This window comes from Amphibalanus amphitrite, unplaced genomic scaffold (genome assembly GCF_019059575.1).
Source record: "Amphibalanus amphitrite isolate SeventyFive unplaced genomic scaffold, NRLGWU_Aamphi_draft 000160F_arrow, whole genome shotgun sequence".
Lineage (NCBI taxonomy): Eukaryota > Metazoa > Arthropoda > Thecostraca > Balanomorpha > Balanidae > Amphibalanus > Amphibalanus amphitrite.
In genome coordinates this window covers 238,502-262,342 of record NW_024881655.1, presented here as the reverse complement: position 1 = coordinate 262,342, position 23,841 = coordinate 238,502, and the positions used below count along the sequence as shown (strand labels likewise).

Genomic DNA, 23,841 nt, shown 5'->3' with positions numbered 1-23,841 from the left:
AAGATTGACTGGTCGAGTGCATTAGAATCGCCTTCAGTGTCTTTGTGAAAGGCTGGTTTGGGTTTTGCCGTTGAAGAATGCTGGTTTTTCAGGACCATTTTTTGTGTGTAAATTATTCTGATATTCCCGGATTGCAATAGAAACGAAATTAGTATGTTTTAGGCAGACTGGTGTTTGATTCATCTGTGATTGAATCGATTGGATTGAATCAAACAAAATTTGTTGAATCAAAAAGGTTTGATTCACCGTCAGGATTGTTTGATTCACAAATCACAAGCCATGATTGAATCAAACGCATTGGGAATCAGGGTTGATTGAATCAAAAAAATTAATGATTCATGAACTTAAAAAAAAAAATGAAGCGCACAAACATAGTTCATTATCAACAAATATTAACACTACTGCCATTACATGACAACAAAAAGAACACAACAAGTACAATACTATCCCTGATATTTTGTATATTTTATTTTTTAATTGAATAAAAAAAGAATCATTAAAAAAAATGGCTGAATCAAACGTGAATCATTCCTTTTATTGTTTTTTGATTCTCTGAATCAAAAGGAATCGATTCACCAAATTTTTTGAAGGAATCAAACGGTGATTGAATCAAACAAAAATCAAATGAATCAATGATTGAATCGATCCAAAAAAGGTGAATAAAAAACCAGTCTGGTTTTAGGACGATTTTACCAGGTTCAACACAGCTGGAGGGCCATGAGAATCATCTAAATAACTCGAAGTTGTAATTCACAGTCCCTTCATAGGACCAAACTTTCTTGCATAATGCATAGTCATTCAAATTAAGGTAACTGAAGACTTTTTGCAGCTCCTTCGTGGAATTCCGCCGCCGAAGAACCGGGCTGTTTTCGGCTGTAACTATGTCAAACTCGTCGCCTCTCTGTGGACAACACGGAACTCTCCGCTCCTCTGCCCCTCCCGTCCTCTGCCCTGGATGAACCCGGCCACCCTTCTGCCTCGCTCCATCCTGCCCTGAGCTGATGGCTAAACAGTAAAATACTCGGAGACAGATGAACACGGACCGGCGGCCAACGAGCCAACTTGGCGGCCCGGCCGGCGGCGCCCGCTCCGCCGCCAACTTGGCCAAATTGGTCGTTTGGCGAGGAGCGGCGGAGCCAGGTGGTCGGCCGACCGGTGGTCCGGTGTCAACAACGAGCGCCTGCTGCCGCACTCTGTCCCTCCGCCTCTGGGCGGCCCTCCGCCCGCTGCCGTCTGTCCGTCTGTCCGTCGCTCCTCCGTCCGTCTGTCCGCTGCCGTCTGTCCGTCCGTCCGTCCGTCCGTCCGTCCGTCCGTCTGTCTGTCTGTCTGTCTGTCTGTCTGTCTGTCTGTCTGTCTGTCTGTCTGTCTGTCTGTCCGTCTGTCCGTCGCTCCTCCGTCCTTCTGTCCGCCCGCTGCCGTCTGTCCGTCTGTCCGTCTGTCCGTCTGTCCGTCGCTCCTCCGTCCGTCTGTCCGTCTGCTGCCGTCTGTCCGCCTGTCCGTCTGTCAGTCTGTCCGTCTGTCTGTCCTTCTGTCCGCCCGCTGCCTTCTGTCCGTCTGTCTCTGTCTGTCTGTCCGTCTGTCTGTCAGTCTGTCAGTCTGCCTGTCCGCCCGCCTCCGAACATATTTCTTGCCGAGCGGTTTCACTTGGATTGTCAGCGGGGGAGGTGGGATGATGAATGCTAGAGAGTGGAGATGATGGTTTTCCCGGTGATTTGTCTGGTGGAGGAAGTTGATATAGCGATGTTCCCAGCAGTTTGCAACAGTTCTTTTGCGCAGTTTAGTGGTTCCCGGAAGATGTCTTTTTTTTCGTAAGAGGTTTGCAGTAAATTAAATTAGCTCTGTTCGTTGGATAAGGAAGTAAGGACAAGGAACTGTTTTTGCTGAACATCGACGCTCATGATGAAGCTGAATGACCACCTTTTAATGGGTATTCAGCGACCCACAAGCGCTTGTCTCATGCCCGCCGCCGACTTTGTGCCCCGTTTAGATGGCCACCGTTGCTGAAGTTTTTGTTTCTCTCCTCAGATCGGTGGGTGGTCAGAACTGCCGGACGACTGACAGCTGCCCTCTATGGGAGGCTAGCAGCTCACTGCTGCACGCTCCTGGGCCAAACATGGCACGTGGCTGTCATGGCCATGTCTTGGTACGTGGCTTTACGACCGGGACGTGGCACGTGGCCCGTGGAAGGGTGGACCAGATCGGTTTTCTACCTATGACACCGTTCACTGGTGTGAGTCTCCGTCGGTTACTCGGTTGCTGACTACTCGAGAAGCTGCGTCACTGTGGTGATCACCCAAGTCAGCGGCAGCTACCACTGGGTCACCGACTGACCTGGCCGCATGCAGCGGCCGCCTCATGGCCAGGGGCGTGTCATGGCTGCTGGCTCCTGGTCCTGACATGCATTGCGAATCAATGTCCGAGGATGCGCGAGTGCTTTTGGTTTGTATCCCATTGTGTGTCATTGCTGCTGGCTCTTGATGCCAGGGTGTACCCTGACCGGCGCTAGAACTCATACTGCAGCGTGTTGTGGTGGATGCAAGTGTCCCTGGTAAGGACGGCTTCTGACGGGCCTATGACCTGGGCCAGTTTGTAGGGTGTGCCTCAACAGGGCCAGCTGAGACCTGTCTGTTGGATGGATCGTAACTCAGGCGGATGTGGATCAATCCGTGGTCCGGATGATGTGTGGAAATATTGGTGCCTCATGTATGAGTGTTCTTACGGATGGTGCGCCGTAGTGTGTTTTTTACTTTTCTCCCCAACCGTAATAGTGTTTGCTGGGGAGTCATGTCTAAACAGTAATGGATCTCAAGTGATGGTTGCATGGTACGTTCAAGTACCGTTACTCGCGTAAGTACAATAGTCGCATACATTTCTGCTCCTGTGACATTTGTACATTGGGCTCTAACTACCAAATGGCCTATTTGTTGCTGCAAAATACATCAATTGCAACATTTTTAAGTGTGCTTAACAGCCTTGATGAGATGGAGCGAGGCCCTGGAGAAAAGTTGGCGCCAGATATTGGAAACAGTCGCGTCGATGGGGCGGGAAGAAGTTCTAATGAAAATCGGTCTCGATGCAGAGCCAAACTTGGGTCACTAAGTCGCTTCTCGAGAAGCCGACACGCAATCTGAACTCCTCGGGACGCGGCCAAGTCCGTTTACAGGAAAATGCCGGTCTCACCGGGTAGAGTGTTCCAATATCTAATCCTTATACAGAAAGTATGAATTGGTCTCGCTCATAAACAGTAGCAAGCTCTTGAGTAAATTTGTGGGCGTATCGGAAGCAAACTAGAGCGTTGTTGGAAAACCATCTCATTAGACAAGTTTTCAGATACCAATCAAGCTGATTATTTCACAGTGAATTTGGCGTTGTTTTCGTTAGTGTGTGAAACCGGTTGAAGGAATACCTAATGCACAAAGTTTGATGGAATTACTAAAGAGAACATATGTATTTGAAACAGCGGAAAAAGGGCTCGTTTTCCCATCAAGAAGCGGGTGGGGGAAGGTAATAATACATTTTTTTTAATTAGTCCATATCTAGTACCCTCCAAGTGTCCAAATGGGTCTGTTTTGATAGGAGCATAATTTCTCAAATCGATACTGATTCACCTGATAATCAATACGTGTTAAGAAATGTGCGAATACACACAACATCGACTTCCAACTTCTACATAAGTGATTGACTCGACTTGACCCCAATCCAACTAATCCTCTCTAGTCCTTACTCCTTACATCTAGTCAGATATCTAGGACGACACTTTTGCGCTGTTTTGTTTTCTTACCTTGCTCTTATATCGAGTCTTTTACTTTTTAGCCTTCGTATCTAGAAGTTTCTTTCTTTTGACACACTTGTTTTATTAGTGTGACGTTATGGGCGCAAAATGACCTTAGTAGTCGGCGCGCCCTAAAGCCTCAATAAACAAACAAAATACAACACTGTGCGTTCAGCGTTGTGTGTATCCTGTCTCAATGCTGGTGAAACTGAAACATCATCCGGTTTTCCGCTCAGTCTCAGCGACTGAACTGCTCACTGGAGCCATGTTTGAAGTTTTTTATTGGGCTCGGATATACATATGTCTGATACATGTTAACAACATGTGTTGATTGATCGTAACCGAAGGTTTGTTGTCAATAGTTAAAACACTATTCTTTAGAATTGTGTTTTGCTATTGAAAAACAAATCTGAGTTCCCTGACAATTTGGCAGAAGCTGCCTGAGATTAGTCCGAAAAATGCAGGATGCATGTATCTAATCGTGACTGGATCTAAACGGTGACTACCTACATTACTGTCACAAGATGGACTACATGATTACCTCAAGATTACTACACGACTATCTCAAAGGGATAACCTGACTACTAAAAGGCTTACTGCGTGCCTACTATTAGGGTGCCTACTTGCCTACTTGCACGTTCAGTCCTCACTGACAATGGACGCATCCTCTGCGCCTCTAAAAGCTGCTTGTTTGCCTGGTTCAAGCGCTAACTCGCCACGGAAATTAGCGGGACCAGGTGCCTGTTTTATAGTCGTTGATTCATTACCGAATCCAAGTCCAGAGAGAGCTGTTATTTGCGGCAGTTAAATTAATTAGCCCACTGCTCGCAGTCGTTTTATTGTTCACTAAGGTGGAGCGCAGCGCACCCTAAGGACCGCCAAACTTTCCTCATATCCCGCTCCAGTATTTTGCAGCTGCGTTAAAAATCGCTGATCAGCTCACAACGAAAGCCAAAACACACAATGAATCAGCCTGAATTGCGAGTCTCTGCCGTGTAAATGCAATGATATTACGCCAAACCGGCTTTCTTTGACAATCTTGACTGCCAAGCTTTGGGCTCATTTTGCGAATGGTTAATCAAGATAAATATTTTACAATTAAGCAAGTCTCGTTTTCTAAGGAAGGTAATACGTCGCAGTTGTAATAGCACCAGCAGCTCAATTTAAGAAGCATGCACAACCTAAGAATGTCACTTCACCAACGGATTACACCTCAAGCATCTGAGCCAGCTCGAGTCGCCGGCCGGCCGATCTCGTTGTCACCTGATGCCCCGACATGCGGAGCCGCCCCGGTCGCGACCGACCGCCGGGGCTGTATCGGCACCGTCGCGTCGGCCTGTTGCCCGAGGCGGCGGCGGCGGCGCAGCGACGACCGTCCCGTCGACTCCGACGGCCGTCAGTCGACCGGTGCCGGCGCCGACGGGAGGTGCGACACGGGGCGGCCTGCGTCGGCGGCACGCGGGCGTGAGAGCTGGACTGGAGGGCAGGTGAGGGCGGACTGACGATTTGGGAAGGTTGGAATGGTGAGACAGAGGTAATGGCTACATGTACTAGGAGAATAGCTTAAATGGAGGGACAGGTGAGGGGCTGAGGGCTGAACTGGGGGTAATATGGGAGGTTTGGACTTGGGAGATATGTGAGGATGAGACTGACAGAATAGTTCTGACTGGTGAGACAGAATAGGGATGTACTCTAGTTAATGTGGGAGAGCTGGGCTGGTAATTGGTGAGGTTAAGACTGATAACTAATGAATGGTGGAGCTATATGGTTAATTAAGAATTCAGACGTAAAATATTCCTTACAAGATGATTTTTAGTTACGTGTTAGGTAGTACATACGGGTTATAAGATCGTGAAACTGTTATGAGGCTGTTATGGGCTCGAGTTGTTCAGATCGTAATGCTGGCTGTGGGAACGAAAGAAGGGACCGCGGAAGACTGTAAATTCAGAATGGAAAGCATGACGACTTGAATAGTTAGTCGGTACCCGTCATCATTCACGAGCAGGTGAGCGACATAGATAGAGAATTGTGCTGGACTATGGGTGCTCGGCCGCTCCCAATTCCGCGCCGGCTTGGCTTTGGAGCCACGACGGACCACGCGGGTCGAGGTCACCGCTAGGGCGGCTGTCGATTGGCTGAGCCCGAGCACCCACAGCTCGGCACAATTCTCCACTTATGGTGAGCGAGGCAAGCAAGCGAGCCTATCTTCGTTTTAATCATCTGTTGTAACATCTGGGGAAGGACGTTTGCCTATTATGACGATAAGAGAAGGGTCGAAATGACGGAGGATTCTGATTCATGAATTATGGTTCTGTGTTGTCGTTGATGGTGGCCTAGGACTGAATTGAAATCACCAGCTTCATCTTCAATATCTTGCGTGATTTTGTCAATGTGACATATTTGATGATTTAAAGTGCTGCGTGAGAGATTTGACGTTTGGCTTAGCGTTGCATATTTACCTAGTACTGCTAGCTAGCTAGAGCTGAATCGTGAACTATTGCCTAAATATGTAATATTTTGCCGATGGAATATTCCTTCCAGAATCCATAACTATTATTAAAGAAAAATCAGTCCAAATGGATGAATTGGTGGCTGTGGTCCCGCTTGCCACGCTTTTTGGTGCTTGTTGCGAATGACACTGTACGGACCCAGCGACCACCACCCGACCTTGCCCGCGCCCGGTTCACCGGTGATCTTTATGCAAAGCATAGTCCAATTTTGTTGCGATGAACCTGATAGTAGCTCATAAGCATAGTTAACGTCGTTTCTGTCTTGTATGTTGCTTGGAAATCGGGCACCCTCGTCACTATATCGCACCTGTTGTTATGGTTGCATAAAGCAGCCAATTAAAGTAACACTGAGTGGGCATCGCCGCGCCGACATGGCCACATTTAATCAAGTAGCAAAGGTCTCTGTCATATCGTGGACGCGGCTTAATCGGAAATGCATCCAAATGGTTGTCCTATGTCCCACTCGAGTCAGTTACGTCCGGCAGTCGGAACGAAACTACCACTAACCGGCCCGATGCCATTAGGCTGATATATCCCCCTTTGAAGCGGATTACAAATGGGCGAGGTCCAAGTGGATGGCCATCATGTAATCATTGAGTTGGTTTGGCCGAGGGTGGGGTACGCCATTCGGCGTGGTTCGAGGGTGACCCTGTGCACTGCCCCAGCGGATCGGCGCGGCGGCACCGGTAATCGGCGCAGCGGGCCCCGCCTGTACCTGGAATAATTAGATATCCACTGACTACTAATCAACATCACTCGTCCAACACTGAATAGAAGGCCCTTGAAATTAGGTAAGACTCCAGAAGGGTCAGGGTCTCGGCCAAGCGCTCAGAGGTTCCTCCGGTTTCTCACGGCCCCGACACACGCTCCAGGGCCGGCGAGTCGGCTGGGCCGGGTGGGACGCGCTGTCCGGTGTGGTCCGAGTGTGACAGGACAGTCTCCGCCCGTGCAGCCTGAGCCGGGCACTCCAATAACAGGCCGCCACGTGGCAGTTGCAGTGCCGTGTTATCGGGCCACACCAGTTTGCCGGATTGGGGCTATGAATCGTGAGCTTGATAGCAGAATGGCTGCAGGCCGGTGAGTTACTCGGAACAGGGCTCGTCGGCAAGCATCCCAGAGCGCCGCTGAGAGGCAGGTCGGCGGCCTGAAACACGTGCCGGCTCCAAACTAGCAGTACAGCTGGATTTATGGAGTGTTTAACTGGACGCACGGCTATTTGTAAAAGGAATGTCCGGACTGGCGTGGGTCATTGAACGCAGTTCTAGTAACGGTTTTATTTTCTATGCTCCCTAGGAACTTAAAACGTGCATTTATAATGTATAAAACATTCGTTTATCGTTTGTTTGTATAGGATGATGAGCATTGAGCAGTCCGCGCCGTTCGTCGTCCGAGCGGTGCACTGGCGGGTAGACTGTACCGCAACACATCAGTGTACGGCGGGACAGCCTACCACGGCTGACGGCATCTCCGCGACAGAGCCAGACTGCGGCATAGCACGCAGAATGACCGAGCGCTGGGGTCAGAGACGTCTGTTGACACGTTTTGATCATGAGGTATTGTTCCCCTCATCTGCAAAGAAAAAACAAGTGACATAGTTAACCCTCGCCCTGGCAGGGCATTTTTCATAACACGGCCTGGGGGGGGGGGGGTCGATGCGACCCCCTTCGCGATTGGCTCCTATGGCACCTAGAAACACCAAATTTGGTAGGTAGGTGGGCCCTCTGGGGTTCTCACCCCTGTGCAAATTTGGTTGCTCTAGGTCAATATTTAGGGGAGGGTTTGGGGGTATGAATGTAAAAATTTCGCTAAACAGGTCAAAAGTTTTTCGCTTATAACTTTTGATCTAATTAAGATAGAGCAAGCACCAGTGAACTCAGCACGTCAAGGCGCGTCGAATGATATACTTTTTTGCTTGCTTAAGTGTACTTAAAAAGTTAAGCACATCTTAAGTACAACTTAAGTCTTACGAATGGCCGAAATGCTCAATGTTGCATATCATTCGACTCGGCTTTTGAAGAGGAACAGAATGATACCATTTTGAAAAGTGTACCTATCTTTATTAAGCGACAAGTTATTGGCACAAACGTCATTTGAACTCAGTTGACCTCATTTGACCTGACCCATGGATAAGCACACCAAACAAAGAAGCACCAAGTGACATAATTACGGAGCGAGCGAAGCGAGCGGAGTCTTTCCTTAGATTAACGGAAATTTCTGAGTATGAGCGGCCGGCCGGCCGGCCTGCCGTGCGGGCGCTTTTGCGAAGCTTATATCTCAGCAACCACTTGACCGATTTACACGCGGTAATTTTTGTAGGGTAGCTTCATTCCTTCTACCAAGTATTGGACTATTCCTGATGCATGTGGGTGACCCCTTATGCACGTGCCACGTGCAAAACGAAGAGGTGTCAGTTTTGCAATAGTTGTATCTCGGCAACTACTGGGCCGATTGCGCTGAAAGTTGGTAGGTAGGTAGGCATTAGAGATGTAAATCGGATACCGACTTTTTGGTATACCGATACCAAACCGATACCAACTTGGTATTTGGTATTTCAATCCTTATGTGTTTGGTATTTTGTTGGTATCATGAACCCCCACTAATGTATAAGAGGCTAAAAAATCGGTAAAAAGTTGGTATTTCCCTCATGTTCCCAAGTTGGTTCGGTTTTGGCATTTTCCCGTGGTTTTGGTTGGTATTTGGTTTGGTATCGGTATTCCGATTTTCCGTAATTGACATCACTAGTTTATCTGAGCGCTGACTCGAAGCAGGCTACGCTCTTGCCGGCTAGCTGACCCGCGAAGAATGCAGCCGAGCGGATGCGCACAACCCGCTCCGTACACATTCCAGCCAAGCTGGCGCCAGACATTATCGATGTGTTTAACCATATGAATATACACCTTGTTTTCGGCATAAACTGACCTTTTCGGACAAGTCGTTGCTGGTATTGGATGATCAGGCTGTTTTTCCGAACAGTTCGTGACGCCGTACCAGTCAGAACCGGCGCCGACATCACCAGTGTGACTGGTGTAGCCCCCAGGGGAGCCGGAGGTCACCAGTATTTAGCGACCGGCGGTGACCGGCAGACACTCAGTGCGTCCCGGCACCAGCCGCCGGGCGGGCAGATCGCCACTATGTGGTGCAGCTGGTGCTAACTGTTAGGTCTTCTTGGTGTTGAGAAATGCCACATGGAACCGGCTACGTGTATTGGCGGTTCACAATATAAACAAAAGAAGGAGCACAGACATGTTCGGACTCAGCCCGGCCAGAATCAATCCATCGACCCTGTTCATTCATACAAATCCAAAGTCGTAACCATGGAAACGGTAAACACGTGAAATACCATGCGGGGTCCAACACCATGGCAAATGCCAATACAATAACGTCTCCCGACTAACTAGGAAACCTCACATCTCCCCCCGGGTCGACCGGTAGGTCTTCAGCTCCGGGTCGACCTTCTAGCGGTTAGCGTACCCGGCTTTCACGCGTGAGTACCGAGTTCGAATCTCGGGGAGGCAGTAATTTTTTAGCGTGATGTCTGCAGGAGAAGAATTCGCCGCTGCAATCGCCAGTCTCACCAGCCTGCTGAAGGACCAGGCTGAGGCCGCCAACCAGCGGGAGCAGCGGATGGCCGATCTCGTCACCCAGGCTCTACGAGGCAGGCAAGGGAGCGCATCGGGAGACGGTGACGACTCCCAGACATCGGACACCACGAACAGCAGACCCCGCCTGCCGCCGTCAGCCACTCCAGCGCCGCGTCTGGTCTGTTCGGCCAGCCTCAGAGAGTTCTCGTCATGGCGTGAGAAGTATAAAGGCTACCGTCTTCTCACTGGCCTCGACTCCCTCGACATCCCTGAACAGCGGGCGGCCTTATTAACACTCCTTGACGACGAATGGACGCGTGTAATACGCTACTCGCTGGACGTGACAGACGCCACACCTATCGACACTCTGCTAACAAAGATGGAAAGTCACCTCAGGAGCCAAAGGAACGTCATCGTCGACAGAAAAGAGTTCCATACCAGACAGCAAGCAGACGGCGAGCCATTCGACGAGTATGTAATGGCCTTAAAGGAACTGGCAGAGTTCTGCAACTTCTGCGTCCACTGCGCAGACGACCGGCTCCGAGACAGGATCGTGACGGGCATCAGATGTGAGGAAACAGTGCGACTCCTCCTCGCCGAATCGTCATTGACACTGCAAAAAACGATCGACATCTGTCGGGCAAGAGAAAACGCGACGCAGGACAGTGAAGCGATCCGGGGTAGTCACGCTCGCCCCGTGTCCGCCTACCGGCAGCGAAGAAGCCGGGACAGCAGAGCCGGCCGGAGTCACGGTCCAGACGCCCGATACACGTACCGAGAAGGCCGATACGGACGGGACGGCCAGGACAACCGGGAGAGAGGCTATGATAACGACCGACGGGACTACCGATCTGCCAGCCGTGGCAGGCGATGTGGCTACTGCGACGGACCATGGCACACCAAGGAGCAGCTAGCCTCCTGCCCTGCCAGAGGCACCACGTGCCGATCATGCGGCATCAAAGGGCATTACACATCCGTCTGCAGGAGATCTAGGCGGAGGCACACGCGGTCAGGCTCTGAAGACAGCCAGACATCTGACGGACCCCACCTGAACGGCGCGCTTAACAATAACGCTCGTCGTGGTGCAGTCTTCAGGTGCCTGTAAGTGTTGAATTGTGTGACCTGGGCCGGGTGGACCGCGGAGTGGTCGTATATACCACAGACCGCTGTTGTGGCTCGGCTCGGCCCGCGGCTGAACGGAAAATGGGACGGCCAGTTGCGCGAGTTGCATTAGCGTGTCTTTCCCATTGGAGTGCGATTGCCACAGCTGCGATGTCGGACCATGTGGGATGCGCTGTGGACGCACGGATCTGACCTGACCTGACCCCCCCCCTCTCTCTCTCTCTCTCTCTCTCTCTCTCTCTCTCTCTCTCTCTCGCTCGTCCGCCTGGGTAAAAGCTGTGGATGATGGTCGCCGCTAGGGTCAGAGCCACCTTACCATCATTTGTGTCGTCTCGCCAGACTCGGAGCCGAGTCCCAGACACACCGGGGTCGCGGGACCGGGCTGCAGGGTGATCAGGTTGGCACTCGACAGCGATAATGGTGACCGCAGCGCATTAAACACAGAGAACTGGTTAACTTAAATAGCTATTGACCACGATTTACTGTTGGATTGTTGACACCGGTGTAGCTACGAGTGGCTCATTTAATGAAACCAGTATAACGCCTTTTGGGGCGACTAACGGAGCGAGCAAGAGGGTGGGCCTTGCACGTGCGAAATTGCGAGGGGGTACCTCCAACTGACTTGTGCATGGCACCCTACTAACCGGTCTCTAGCGATGTGCCAAATTTGGGCACAATCGGCACAGCCGTTCTCGAGATCTGGAAGCGGCACCCTACACGTGCGCACGTGCAAAATGGGTCCCAACTGACTTGTGCACGGCACCCTACTAACCGGTCCCTAACTGTGTACCAAATTTGAGGGTAATTGGTCGAGCCGTTCTCGAGATCTGGAAACGACCCCTGCACGTGCGCACGTACAGCAGCGCCCCAACTCTGGCACATGTATATGCAGTGCCTAGTGGGTGCCTACCTACATGCCAACTTTCAGCGCAATCGGCCAAGTAGTTACCGAGATATTGCAACAATTACAAAACGGACACCTCTTCGTTTTGCACGTGGCACGTGCATAAGGGGTCACCCACATGCATCAGGAATAGTCCAATACTTGGTAGAAGGAATGAAGCTTCCCTACAAAAATTACCGCGTGTAAATCGGTCAAGTGGTTGCTGAGATATAAGCCTCGCAAAAGCGTGACCACGGCCATACTCAGAAATTTCCGTTAATCTAAGCAAAGACTACGCTCGCTTCGCTCGCTCCGTAATTAGCGCTGTCCATGCAGACTGAAGTCATCCACAGAGGAGTCTGTTTGACGAGTGAATTGATGATTTATCGCTTCGTGATGTTTAGCAAACGACGAAAGCAGCATTCGAACATATCATTTATTTTGATAGAATGAACGGTGAAATTTGGCACATATACTTGCCCACAGGGCTGCTTAATATTGAGCGCTTGGACCGGAACTTATATTAATTTTTCATACATTTATGGCGCAAGCGTTACAGTTCAATGTTGATGTGGAACAGAAAACGATTATAATGTTACATGTTGTTATAATGGTATGTATAATTTCTTTGCAATTGAACGTAATTGCGAAGATTTCATTGCTATAAGAATCTTTAAATCATTGTCAAAATATGAAAGGTTTTATTCTTAAGATCATTATTAAAATCCCTATCCTTATTTTAATTGCTAAATTAGAATTGCACGGTGCTCTGCAGCTCAGCAGCAGTAATATATGAACATTGCTGACAAAAAAAAAGAAGAAAAAAATCCGTCACGAAAGTGTGCAACAAATGTGAACAGCTAATGAAAGTGAGAAAAGTGTGCAACAACAAGTTAATCTCATAAAGGGATCCATAATGTATTTTTCCTTCACGCTGCAATAGGAGTATTCGCCGTTCTTCTTGCCTCTCGTCTTTATTCATGCATGGCTCGTGTCGCTGCCCCCAGGCCATCTCGACTGGGCCGGTCGGCCGGCGGTGTGACGTTATCCAGGAGTGACGGCATCTGAGGACAGCCAGCTGTCACATGGTGTTGCGTCTCCAGCGCCCACCGGCGCCGTGACCGTCGCTCAAGTCTTCGAAGGGCTGTTTGGTGTCCAAAGGCGGATTGTGTCCGACGACCGCTGGAGACCAGCAATGATGGACAGACTGCTGTGTATGCTCCTCATCTTCGTAACCAGGCACATCACAACCGGATTCGTATTAGGTAAGTACCTACGTTAATTTCCTAAGAAACGAGCCAAGGAAAGAGATGAACAGTGGTCATCTTGGCTGACGTACATTAAATGCATAACGTGCTAATCGTACATTTCCTAAACACGATTGCGCAATATTAGCCAACGGAACATGTGACATGATTTGATCCGTTTTCTTGAAAATGTATATTTAGCGCTAAGTGGTAGCAGTGGCCGTTCTGAGTATGTTTTCGATCATGCAAGTGCCGACGAATAGGTTGCGTGGCAATGGTGCTTGGGAATAGGGATGGTGTCTATGGAGCTCGCGTCAGATCTGAACTCGCAGATTTCACACCTTGCGTCTACGCACACTCCCTATACTACCTCCTACTCTTCGTCCTACTTATTCCCCCCCCCCCCCACACACACACATTTATTCATCCTCTGTTCTGCAAGGTGTTAGTTTACGAGACCACATTCGGCAGTTTTATTTGCCGCGTCTCCGTCGGATTGACACGAAACACTCTGGGGACTGTCGAGCATTTGGCGAGCCCATTCGCATTCGAGCCACGACTGGGCGTTCCGCTGCTTTTTACACAGCCCGCGACGTTCGTCCTTTCAATCGACATAATGTCGTGTCACCTTTCAATCGATTCAACTGCCTCGCAAAGTGACAGGGAAAACCGTCATCCTCAAAACAGATCAAAGTGCTTAGATAAACGTATCGATATATGTAAAAGTTTATTATGTCGTCGTCGTAGTTACATGCCTGCCTTTATCACGCTGAAACTTTGGGTTTTCAAAGGGCTCTTCAGCACAAAACCGCTTATTTTCACAATAATATCGTCTGACTCTAAGAAACAGAGCCGTTCTGCCTCACGGAGCTATAAATACGCGAGCTGACAATTCAGCGTCAGCCGCTATAACCAAAGCCGTTTAAAGCAGGCGACGGCTGTGTGTCATTCACACAAAGTTGCTGATGATCCAGTAAAGTCAGGCGATCTTCCGTTCTTCGTTTTCAGTCATCTACTTGCAAGTCCTGAAAGAACATATGAATTTGTTCAGACCTAAATAGAAATGACATCGTCGGCTATTTGTCCACAAGACCAGCTTGTTACGAAGCTATGCATATTTATGCATTTTCTCTTGTTCGGAAAATATATTTTATAGTAGATGGATAACTTTGGTACAGATGTGTACGTTAACTCGGCCAATTTTCCTTGCTATCAATCGAAACATTTGTAAGATCCATTTGTTACTTACTACGAAACTGACATCCACACTAGAGTTGCAAAATTTCCCTACCGCACTACCGGCATGCCGGTAATTTTTCACTACCGCAGGTTTTTTCGTGGTATCTGGCATGTCTTGCCGGTAGCATGCCGGTATTTTCTATTTTGCACACAAAAAAAAATTATCAGCATATGATTCAAACTTTGGATACTAAGAGGCTATTGAATTGTAATAACAACAATCTTAGCCACTGCAAAATACATTTTGTGGTAAAAGTTCCATATGCCGTATTAAAATTACCGCCAAATTACCGGTATGCCGGTAATTTGGCGGTTTTTTTTGCTTGGGGCGTGGTAGCATGCCGGTATCCCAGAAAATTTTTGTGGGGCGGGGCGGTGCCGGTAGCAGCCCATTGGGAAAACTTTGCAACTCTAATCCACACCTACTCTTTATATTATCTGCTGTCTGTAAGCTGTCTTTGTAGCCACGGTTAGTACTCACGGGTCGTAGTCGCACATGTGCGCGGCGTCGTTCCAGGCCAGGTTGTCCGGACAGTCGAAGTGGAACGGGATGAACTCGTTGCACTCGTAGAAGGCGTGGCAGTTGTCCGGGTCGGGAAACAGGCCGTACTCGGAGTTGCATTGGAACGACGGAGGCTCAGTGGTCGTCCCATCCACAGATCCGAACTGAGAGCCTGAGGAGCGGTGACCAGATCTGGTGTCAATAGAGGGGTGATACGAAGGTGTGTCTGCTCCGAAACACCGCATCGTAATTCTGCCGAGACAGCACGTTCATAAAAGCTTTGCTAATATAGTTTTGTTGTAGTCAAGTTTTTATATACCATGCCAGTGCGATAAGGCCGAGTCATGCTTAACTAAATTGTTTCATTCTGCGTGTGTGTAATTTCTGGGTAAATGCTAGCGAGCTTGAAAATGTGATTAGGTATTATTGCATAGATTGACGACTAAGCGCTTCATCGCCTGAACGATCAGCTACAAACTTCTTTAGACTTTTTGGCTTCGTAACGCTTAGCTATAAAAATGCTTAGCTGACACTTGCAAAGCTCACCAATCGGGAACTGCACCGCGGTATGTACAGGCAATTAGATACACGATAGGATGCGATATTTATTTGATTATGCTCTGCAGCTATCTTAGAAGCCACATTGGCAGCTACAGTTTTGCCCAAATTTGCCCGGAACGCTTTCTTATACCTACGGTTGTAAAATGTAAACTTTATGGGTCAAACCCTCGCTTTCTTTCAAATCAGCGAACATAAGACGCAACGATAAGCCAAAGTTTTATAAGTAATTAGATGAGACAGTGGTAATTTTATTCCTTTATCACATTTTCAACACAAAAATACACTTGTCCCTCAAAAGTTACACAAGGTCGACAAGAAAACTTATTTCGTCAAAATCACTCAGGATAACTACATACATAAGCTATTACGGGTTATCGTCTTTTAGTTTTTCCCCCACCCTACTAATAGACACCATGTACTTAACCTTGCATGCCTTTTTCTACAAATAACAAAACAACACTATATAAAAAAATTGACTCGTTGAGACTGCCGCCACCTGCATTGATCATAATTTTCTGTGAAGTGCCATGCACAACCAGCCTTTGGAACAAATTTATCATCTACTAGCACATGTGTGGCTGCTTTGTTGCACGGAATAATTTGCAGGTAATACTACAATAGGTTTGTTGTGTGCTGTTGCAATGTCAAGGCTTTCCACTCCTAAGTCCTATTACAATTCGAAACTTTGAAGAATATTATATATTACTGAAAAAGTGACTGCAAGACCTTGTCTGCTGCATGTGCGCGCCATTAATATGATCAATTTCAGATGTCTATCTTAAAAAGAATGCTAACGTCTTGGGCAGAGAATGGGAAATGGGAAGCAGAAGCCAGCATTGAAATCCGTCAATGAAACTGGCGGATTTGTGGTTTGCTTTTACACTGGCGGCTCAGGCGGGTTAAAAAAGAGGGAGGGAACCGAGAGACATTCCCCAAGATGGGCCACATTGATCGCGAATATTGGATCTCCATTCCACTCCCTGCACTGCCAAACCAAGGGCAGCCCATCCGGGCATCTGTGGGCTGCCCTTGGTCTTCCGTGGCCTTAGATTCCAGTGCTCTTATAGAGTCGTTCGTATACTGCCTGCAATGAATCTAGCAGTATACGGCTGCCTGTTAAATGGTAAGATCTCCGTCACAACACAATGCCGGCGAGGTCCGCGTCTGTGAATCCCGTACACACTCCGTCTGTGAATCCCGTACACAGTCCGTCTGTGAATCCCGTACACACTCCGTCTGTGTATTCCGTACCGAGGCTGGAGCTGACGATCGCCAGCAGCGCGCACACAAGGAGAGCCCGTCTCGCCGCCATCGTGTAGTCTTGGACACCGCTCTGTCGTCTGACCACCACTGTGAGACCACTGAGGACGTCTCTGGGCCGGCGGCCAATATATCGCTGCCCTCCCCCCCGCCCCGCCCGCCGGCCGGACGCACCCCCTGTGCGTACATCGGCTCTAGGAAACGTGCCACTGTCCGCCCAGCTACCGTGGGAAACATTAGGAAACGGCTCCCGCGCCACAGACTGTTTCACCCCCGAGTGGGGCGATAAATGCATGGCTGTGGTGTGCAAGAGAATTTGGCCAGCGGCTGACACCAATGGCTTGCTATCAGTAATCGATTATGTTCGCTATTTGATTTTGAAAAGAAAATTATTGCCTTATTTGCATTATGTTGCTATCTCTTAACATCTGTGTGCTATTCCAAGGTGAAGTTCGGTTGGTGTGTGTGTGTGTTTTTTTGCATGTTATAAAAGCTCGTCTCTAGATAATGTATGATCAAATTCAAACCAATGTATGTACAGCCCTCATCTCACCTATAGCACCTATATTTGACCCGGTTGACGATTTGCAAGCTGCGCAAAAAGCCTATGGAACCAAAATGGGTGTCCACAAATACTGCAATGTTCATCGGAGATCGGAGTTTTAGTTAAGCTTGTTAATAGCAATGCCGAGGACGAATGAAGGAAAAATTATTTGTGTTAAGGAAAAACGACGACCGCCTGAACAAATGTGGACAGCAATTCAAGCACACCAGGCACTGAACAACAGTGACGCACTGCTGCAAAGCACTACTGATGTATCGTTTTTTGCTGTTGCTCTGAAGCATAAGGTGCAGGTTTATCTTCAGAAGAAAAAAAAACTCTTCGTTTTGGTGGTTTTATTCTTCTTACGAGCGCAACATCGCGGTTTTAAGCGTTTTTGGTCACTTTTTTGAAGTGCACCTGTAATGTGTTGTTTTTAAGTCATTTTCTTCCAGGAAATTAGCTATGTATGGCTATTTTTCGGATTATTCTCTGGGATAATAATATCTAACTCAGAAGTCCATATCTAACTGAGTATCTAACTGAGTTAGATATTATTATTCCGGAGAATAATCCGAAAAGTAACCATACATGCACCTGTAATGACAGGAATGATCCAATTTTGCTCCCAATTACGCTATTTACTTCTCACTACCTTGGGATAGCACTGTGAAAATTGAATGGATTGATTCCAGAGTTAATGTTTTATGGAAATTTTTATGGGTAAACCTTATTTCGGGATGCACCCTTCTAAGTGGGCAGCCGACATCGTTCTCGTAACGAATGTTAGCCGTTTTCGCGACGGCCATCTTGTACACATTTGGTGCAGATTTGGTGTAGATTTGGTCAAATTAGGTTCATTGTGATTCTAGTTATTCATTTGGGTTGCACAGATGTTCCTTAACCTCATTTTTTAAATTATCAAGTTTTCGATTAAAACACTAAAATAAATTAATGATATGAAGATTTTGTTATAAAAGAGATTAGGTACAAATTAGTGGCCAAATTACGTTCATTCGTCAGATAGCCCGTCGTGAGAACGGCTATTATCCCATCTGCCTTCAGGTTAGTTTTTTTATCTTTTTGCTGTGGCAAAAGAACTGCATGGAATATTACCCATTGTCCATGTCCCTGTTGGGAGATTTATGGGTGTCACTATGTCAGGAGACCGCTGGTGCCTGCCGGTGCCTGCTGGCACCAATTGGTGGCTGCTGAGCTCTCGACTGATATGACGGACTCAGTCGCACCACATGGCTAATTATGATCACTATCTTGCTAGACGGTGACATACTATCGCTTTTTATTAAATAACGTTTTACTTTTTTCTTATTGTTTGGGCTCTTGTTTGGGCTCATACTTTCTGAAACATTTTACCTCATGCTTGTGGTATGTTCCGTGTATTTTGGTGATTTTACTCCATCATTTCTTTCGAAGAATTTATTTATAAAGCTGTTACATCAGTTATAACTTCAACAATGTGTTCAAACACGATCTCCATCGATCTGAATGCTGGCGCAGTCTCTTGCCTCCGATCGTCTCTGGAGCTGATGGCCTCTGCAAAGGCATCATACATTGTAGGCAATACTTCCGGCGTCGGGTCTTTCATGGTCTTGTCCTTTTCTCATTTGCAAGATCTGTCGGGAAAAGAAAGCGGAAGCAAGTCAGAGATCAAACACGTAGGGAGATAGTCATGTTGACAGCGGGTGACCCGAGTGTCCTGCCTCAACCAAAGTCAGTGAGGGCAAGGACGGGTGGAAAATTAATCATGTTATTCCAAAGCTTTTCTACGGCATTGTTACCCAATACTCCGGCGAGGAGCATATTGATAAAAGTAATTGAAAATGAGATACTCGGCCATTATATTATTGTAGATAGTGTCGTTTTAAAGTTGTAAAGGATTATTTTACGTTTTATCTGAAAACAAAAACTATCAATGTGCTGGTTGATGCATCGATCTGTGTAGTGTATCGATCATTGGCATTTTGCAAATAAAAGTCAGTCCGACAAAATTTAAACGTAACAAAACATAAAGAATGATAGCTAATACATAAATAAATCATCGAATTTTAATAAGACATTTTTTCACATTTGTCTTTTTATAAATTTAGTCCGAACCTCTTGAATGGGAGGATTCATAAGGACAGAGCCCCCGCTAAGTGGAGCTTGTTGTGCTGGCCCCATGCCCTCTACCTTCCGATCGCACAATGCCGGGTCTGTGGTAGAATTTAGAGTCCGAAGTTTAACGTAGCCGCAACGTAACGTAGCCGCACATAGCCGCGAACGGCCGGTCCCCTCACTGACATTGGCTGGCTACGGCCTGCCACGAACCGCATTCATACTTATCAGGAGGCTCATGAACACCGAGCGCTCGTCGCGCCTCGAACCGGGACTTTTATAAACGAGACGCGGCTCTGACCACGCGGAGTCCAACGCTTTACCGACTGAGCTACGGGACCGGCTTCTGCGGGTCGGGACCGGCTAGTCTTGTGCGATGTAAGTACTCCGACTGCGTTGTAACGTACTCGTCGCGGTCGCACTGGTGCGCGGCGTCGTTCCAGGCGAGGCCGTCCGGGCACGTGAAGTGGAAGGGATAGTTGTAGTTGCACTCGAAGAAGCTGTGACAGTCGTCGGGGTCCGGGAACCAGCCGTACTCGGAGGGACAGTCAAAGTCGGGGAACGGCGACGTGGCCGAAATCTTGGCACCTGAAACAAACAGTAGGGGTGAAATACATTATATTGGTGAATGGAGCGTGTGTGGAACACATGTCATTATTACCAGTGCGTACCTACATTTTGTTCTTAGAACTTCTTTTGCGGTATGCGTTTGATCAACATGCATGTAATCAATGGGATTTTTTGTTGTTGATGGGAATGCTTTGTCTTGACATCATGTTTATTGCGTTTGCGTTTGCGTATTGCGTTTATTGCATAATTGGCTATGTTGTTGTGTGACGATTTAATCGTTTAGCTTGACATTGAATTGCATTTTTTTTTTCAACGAAGCATAGCAAAGACTAGATAGATTCGAACATGATAAACGACATGTCAAAAATTCTATTTTTTCCTTTTGATGATTTGGTTGTTGCAAAATCAACCGTTTAATTGAATTGCATTTGTAATTTCTGACAGACGAAGAAGGTCTGAATCAGAAGCATAGTTACTTGATACAAAATGTCGCTCACTTTCAGCCGAGGCTGGCGACTGATGAATTCTGTTCTCATAACTCGGATAATTAACCTTAATGAGACCGGTAATGATGCCTTGAATATGGTCGTCTGCTCAAGAAAGCGGCAGCTTTGAAGTTCAGTATATTCATTATTCAGCTTGATATGGTAATTTGGAATACAATGAGAATAAGAAGCAATGTTATGCATCAATAATTTTGACATGATTTATTAGCTGGTAATTTACCCTCCGTCTGTGACAATTACCTACAAGAAAAAAAAAACACACATAGGTATACATGCGGATGACAGCAACCTCGTGACTCATGCTATGCCATTTGGCAAGCAATAAATAAAGCCTTTTACTCGTATAGCAAGTTGCCTTTACCTGTAGATGAACGTGGCTACAGTAATAGCTTAAACTATATATCCAACCATGTATTATTATTATTTTGTTTAAGCATCAATAAAACAGTTAACAGCTCAACACTTGATTTAGACTATAAGCCAGCAGCCAATGATGCAATTGTACTAAATAAATTGAAGCCTTGTAAGACCTCATAACAAAAGGCAAAACAAATATCCAAAGCCACCCTACAAAACACATGAATGTTAAATTCAAGTAAAGGCATAAAATCCACGCACCTGAGGCCACACAGACGAAAAGGGCGCCAATCACCAAGAGCAGAGTCTTCCACATTTTGGCAGTTTGTGTGGTGACGCTGCGAGCTGCAGTTCTGGCCGGCGCACTGCCGACGGCACAGCGATATCATCCTTTATACCCTCCGTCTGTATGTGTGTGTGCTCCACTAGCGTCTGGCCACCTGCGATTCACCCACGGACGACGTGCTCAACCATTGCAATCTGCATCAGGCTGCAGCATCCGGGTTCTCATGACGGTTGACAACAAAAAATCTGCTGTTTGTGGGACTCCAGATGCTGCCCAGCTATCCACATAATCGTTTTCTCAGAGCATTTGGCATCGTTTTGAAAGTCATATTTTCGTGTTGGCAAGACCTTAATTATCTTTTTTGTGGCTATTTAACTATGTAGATGTATGGATGACGCCAGGTTCAGAAAGATAAGTGAATCGTCTTTGACTGTCTCAAATGAGCCGAGGGATTCCACCTCCTACCAGTACTCATCCCAAAAATGACGTTAGGACTACGAGGCATGATCATTTGTAGCCCGGCTGATCATTTTCGACCTTATTCTGGCCAGTTAAGCAGAAGTCATCTCACTGATATTGCAAGATTACTATCGTAATTCACAACCCCGCAATAGACATGCCATTATCTATTTCGTTCAACAAATCCATTTGGCATCAAGCTGTAAACTGTCGGAACGCTGCGTGGTCTTTTAAACTGTATACGATATCGTATACTCGTATTATCAATCCTACAAGCATCATCTGGACAAAAGAACGGATGTGGTCACTGCGCCCAGAGTAGCCGTATAAAGAGTGAGGTATATGTTGTCAGCTCCCATTGAACTATGGACCAGCAGCTCGCCCTGGTGCATTGGTGCGTGATCATGATCGATATGTAAGTAACATGGGGCTTCTTCAGCATTTCATTTATAAAATAGACTGCTCCTAGTCAGTATCGTCCCTAAAGCTGTTGTCATTTGAGATTTGTTGTTGTCATTTTGAGACACATGCACACTGCTGGACTTTGTGAGCAGCTGCTAATGTCCTGCTTATGAAGCGTCGCTGTCCCTGTGATGAAGCTCTTAATCAGTGTCATATGTAGAAGAGGCTGCTGAATTTAACAAACACAGCTGCTTTGCATATGTTGTCGCTTATTTCAGCAATGAAAGTGTCCATGCGGTGATGCTTGTCATTTATGTCTTCACATGTCTTCCCACATGCGTATTTCATTGTCAACTATACCTACTACTACTATTGGTACTTAGCCGACAATAGTAAGAAAAGTCTACCCGTTTTCTACACCCCCTGTAACCCCAACCCTATATGCATAGATCGAAACTGCTTTGTTAACCGCGCTGTGCGGGGGGGAAGGGGTTCACGCCTCCCTCAGACCTTTCGCAAATATCTCAAAACCGGCGGCTATACGCGCCGCTATTTTAGGCACACCTGTTCAATTTCATACATCTTTTCCGCACGTGTGAAAATTTCAGAACTAGGTCGTTCAAGGTCAGGTGACCAGGTCACGTCAAGTGATCTTACCGCAGAAAAGTTGCAATGCTCGCTGTTGCTACACCGACGGAGCAATCGCTTTGAAACTTTCAGCGATTGGTTAGACTTGGTTAGTAGATTGGTTAGTTTCAGCGATAGGTATGCATAACATGTATATCTCCGAAGTTTGATATCTGTGAGTTGTGACTTAATTAAAGGGACCCTCCCACCTTCAAAAAAGTTAATGCATTGGCATAAAAGTGATGTCCCTTGGTTTGGAAAGATCAAAAATGAATATCTACCAAATTTCACCGACAAAAATATTCACTGGTTTTCAAGATATTAGGCTTTTTTTGTTTACTTTTTGGAATCTCGCTGTTCCTAGCGACTTATTTGGAAGCAATAATTGGCAGCCTCGAAGTGCGGCAGACGTTGCGCGCAAAGCCGGTCCCGTAGCTCTCAGTTGGTAGAGCGTTGGACTCCGCGTGGTGAGAGCACGCGTTCCTGGTTATAACAGTCCGGGTTCAAAGCGCGGCGGGCGCTTGACATTTATGGGCCTCCTGACAGGTATGGTTGCGGTTGGTGGCAGGCCGTAGCCAGGCGAAGTCAGTGAGGGGACCGGCCGTGCACGGCTATGTGCGCACGTTAAACTTTGGACTCTAAATTCTGCCATAGAACTGGAATTGCGCGATCGGAGGGTAGAGGGCAGGGTCATCGCAACAAGCTTCGCTTAGCGGTGGCTCTGTCCTTGTGAATCCTTCCCATCAAAAGATTCGGACTAAATTTATTTTAAAAAAAAGCAGTGTATACCACTACGTGTTAAAGGGACCCTCCCACCTTCAAAAAAGTTTATGAATTGGCATGAAAGTGATGTCGCTCGGTTCAGAAAGAGCGAAAACGAATATCTACCAAATTTCACCGAAAAATATTCACCAGTTTTCAAGATATTAGACTTTTACTTTTGTTTACTTTTTTGGGATCTCCGCTGTTTCTAGCGACTTTATTTTAGAAGTGCGGCGTTTGCGGCAGATGTTGCGCGCAAATAGTATATACCACCGCGTGCTACAAAACGTTTTAGTCAAACATTTAAAAATCGTTAGATATCTGCGCTGACGTCACACATTCAGAGGGGTATTCCTAAGCATTAGCCCCTCTGAATCAAAATGCTGCAATTTTGAAATTCAATATTTCCGATTTAAGGCATTTCTCGATGTTGTGAGTGCCGAAACCGGTAATTGTGAGCCAGGGACCCCATTTTGGCTATCTCAACTCAAATCTAATGTTAAGGTGGGAGGGTCCCTTTAACGATGGTTTTAGTCTAA

General features: G+C 47.2%; 3 protein-coding genes and 1 long non-coding RNA gene across 11 annotated transcripts in view; 1 reads left to right on the top strand and 3 right to left on the bottom strand.

The window, feature by feature from the left end:
- Positions 1-2,953, top strand: part of LOC122383290 — a 30,341-nt gene extending 27,388 nt beyond the window's left edge. For all 8 annotated transcript variants that reach the window (XM_043369569.1, XM_043369570.1, XM_043369574.1 and 5 more), the window contains one exon: positions 2,026-2,953. The gene's annotated coding sequence lies outside the window, so the exon portion shown is untranslated. The remainder of the gene's footprint in view (positions 1-2,025) is intronic.
- Positions 2,954-7,541: 4,588 nt separating this feature from the next.
- On the bottom strand, positions 7,542-9,725 carry LOC122383289. The gene is made up of 2 exons (XR_006256810.1): positions 9,202-9,725; positions 7,542-7,851 (listed from the first exon to the last, which is right to left on the bottom strand). It is a non-coding gene; the product is annotated as an uncharacterized LOC122383289 (long non-coding RNA).
- Positions 9,726-13,829: 4,104 nt separating this feature from the next.
- LOC122383288 (major mite allergen Der p 23-like) lies at positions 13,830-16,821 on the bottom strand. Its single transcript, XM_043369566.1, has 3 exons — positions 16,669-16,821; positions 14,836-15,028; positions 13,830-14,140 (listed from the first exon to the last, which is right to left on the bottom strand). Exons 1-3 carry the CDS (start codon positions 16,727-16,729, stop codon positions 14,128-14,130), a joined length of 267 nt encoding a protein of 88 aa, XP_043225501.1. The 5' UTR covers positions 16,730-16,821; the 3' UTR covers positions 13,830-14,127.
- Positions 16,822-18,592: 1,771 nt separating this feature from the next.
- LOC122383287 (major mite allergen Der p 23-like) lies at positions 18,593-21,216 on the bottom strand. Its single transcript, XM_043369565.1, has 3 exons — positions 21,028-21,216; positions 19,741-19,921; positions 18,593-18,852 (listed from the first exon to the last, which is right to left on the bottom strand). Exons 1-3 carry the CDS (start codon positions 21,080-21,082, stop codon positions 18,840-18,842), a joined length of 249 nt encoding a protein of 82 aa, XP_043225500.1. The 5' UTR covers positions 21,083-21,216; the 3' UTR covers positions 18,593-18,839.
- Between the last annotated feature and the right edge of the window lie 2,625 nt (positions 21,217-23,841).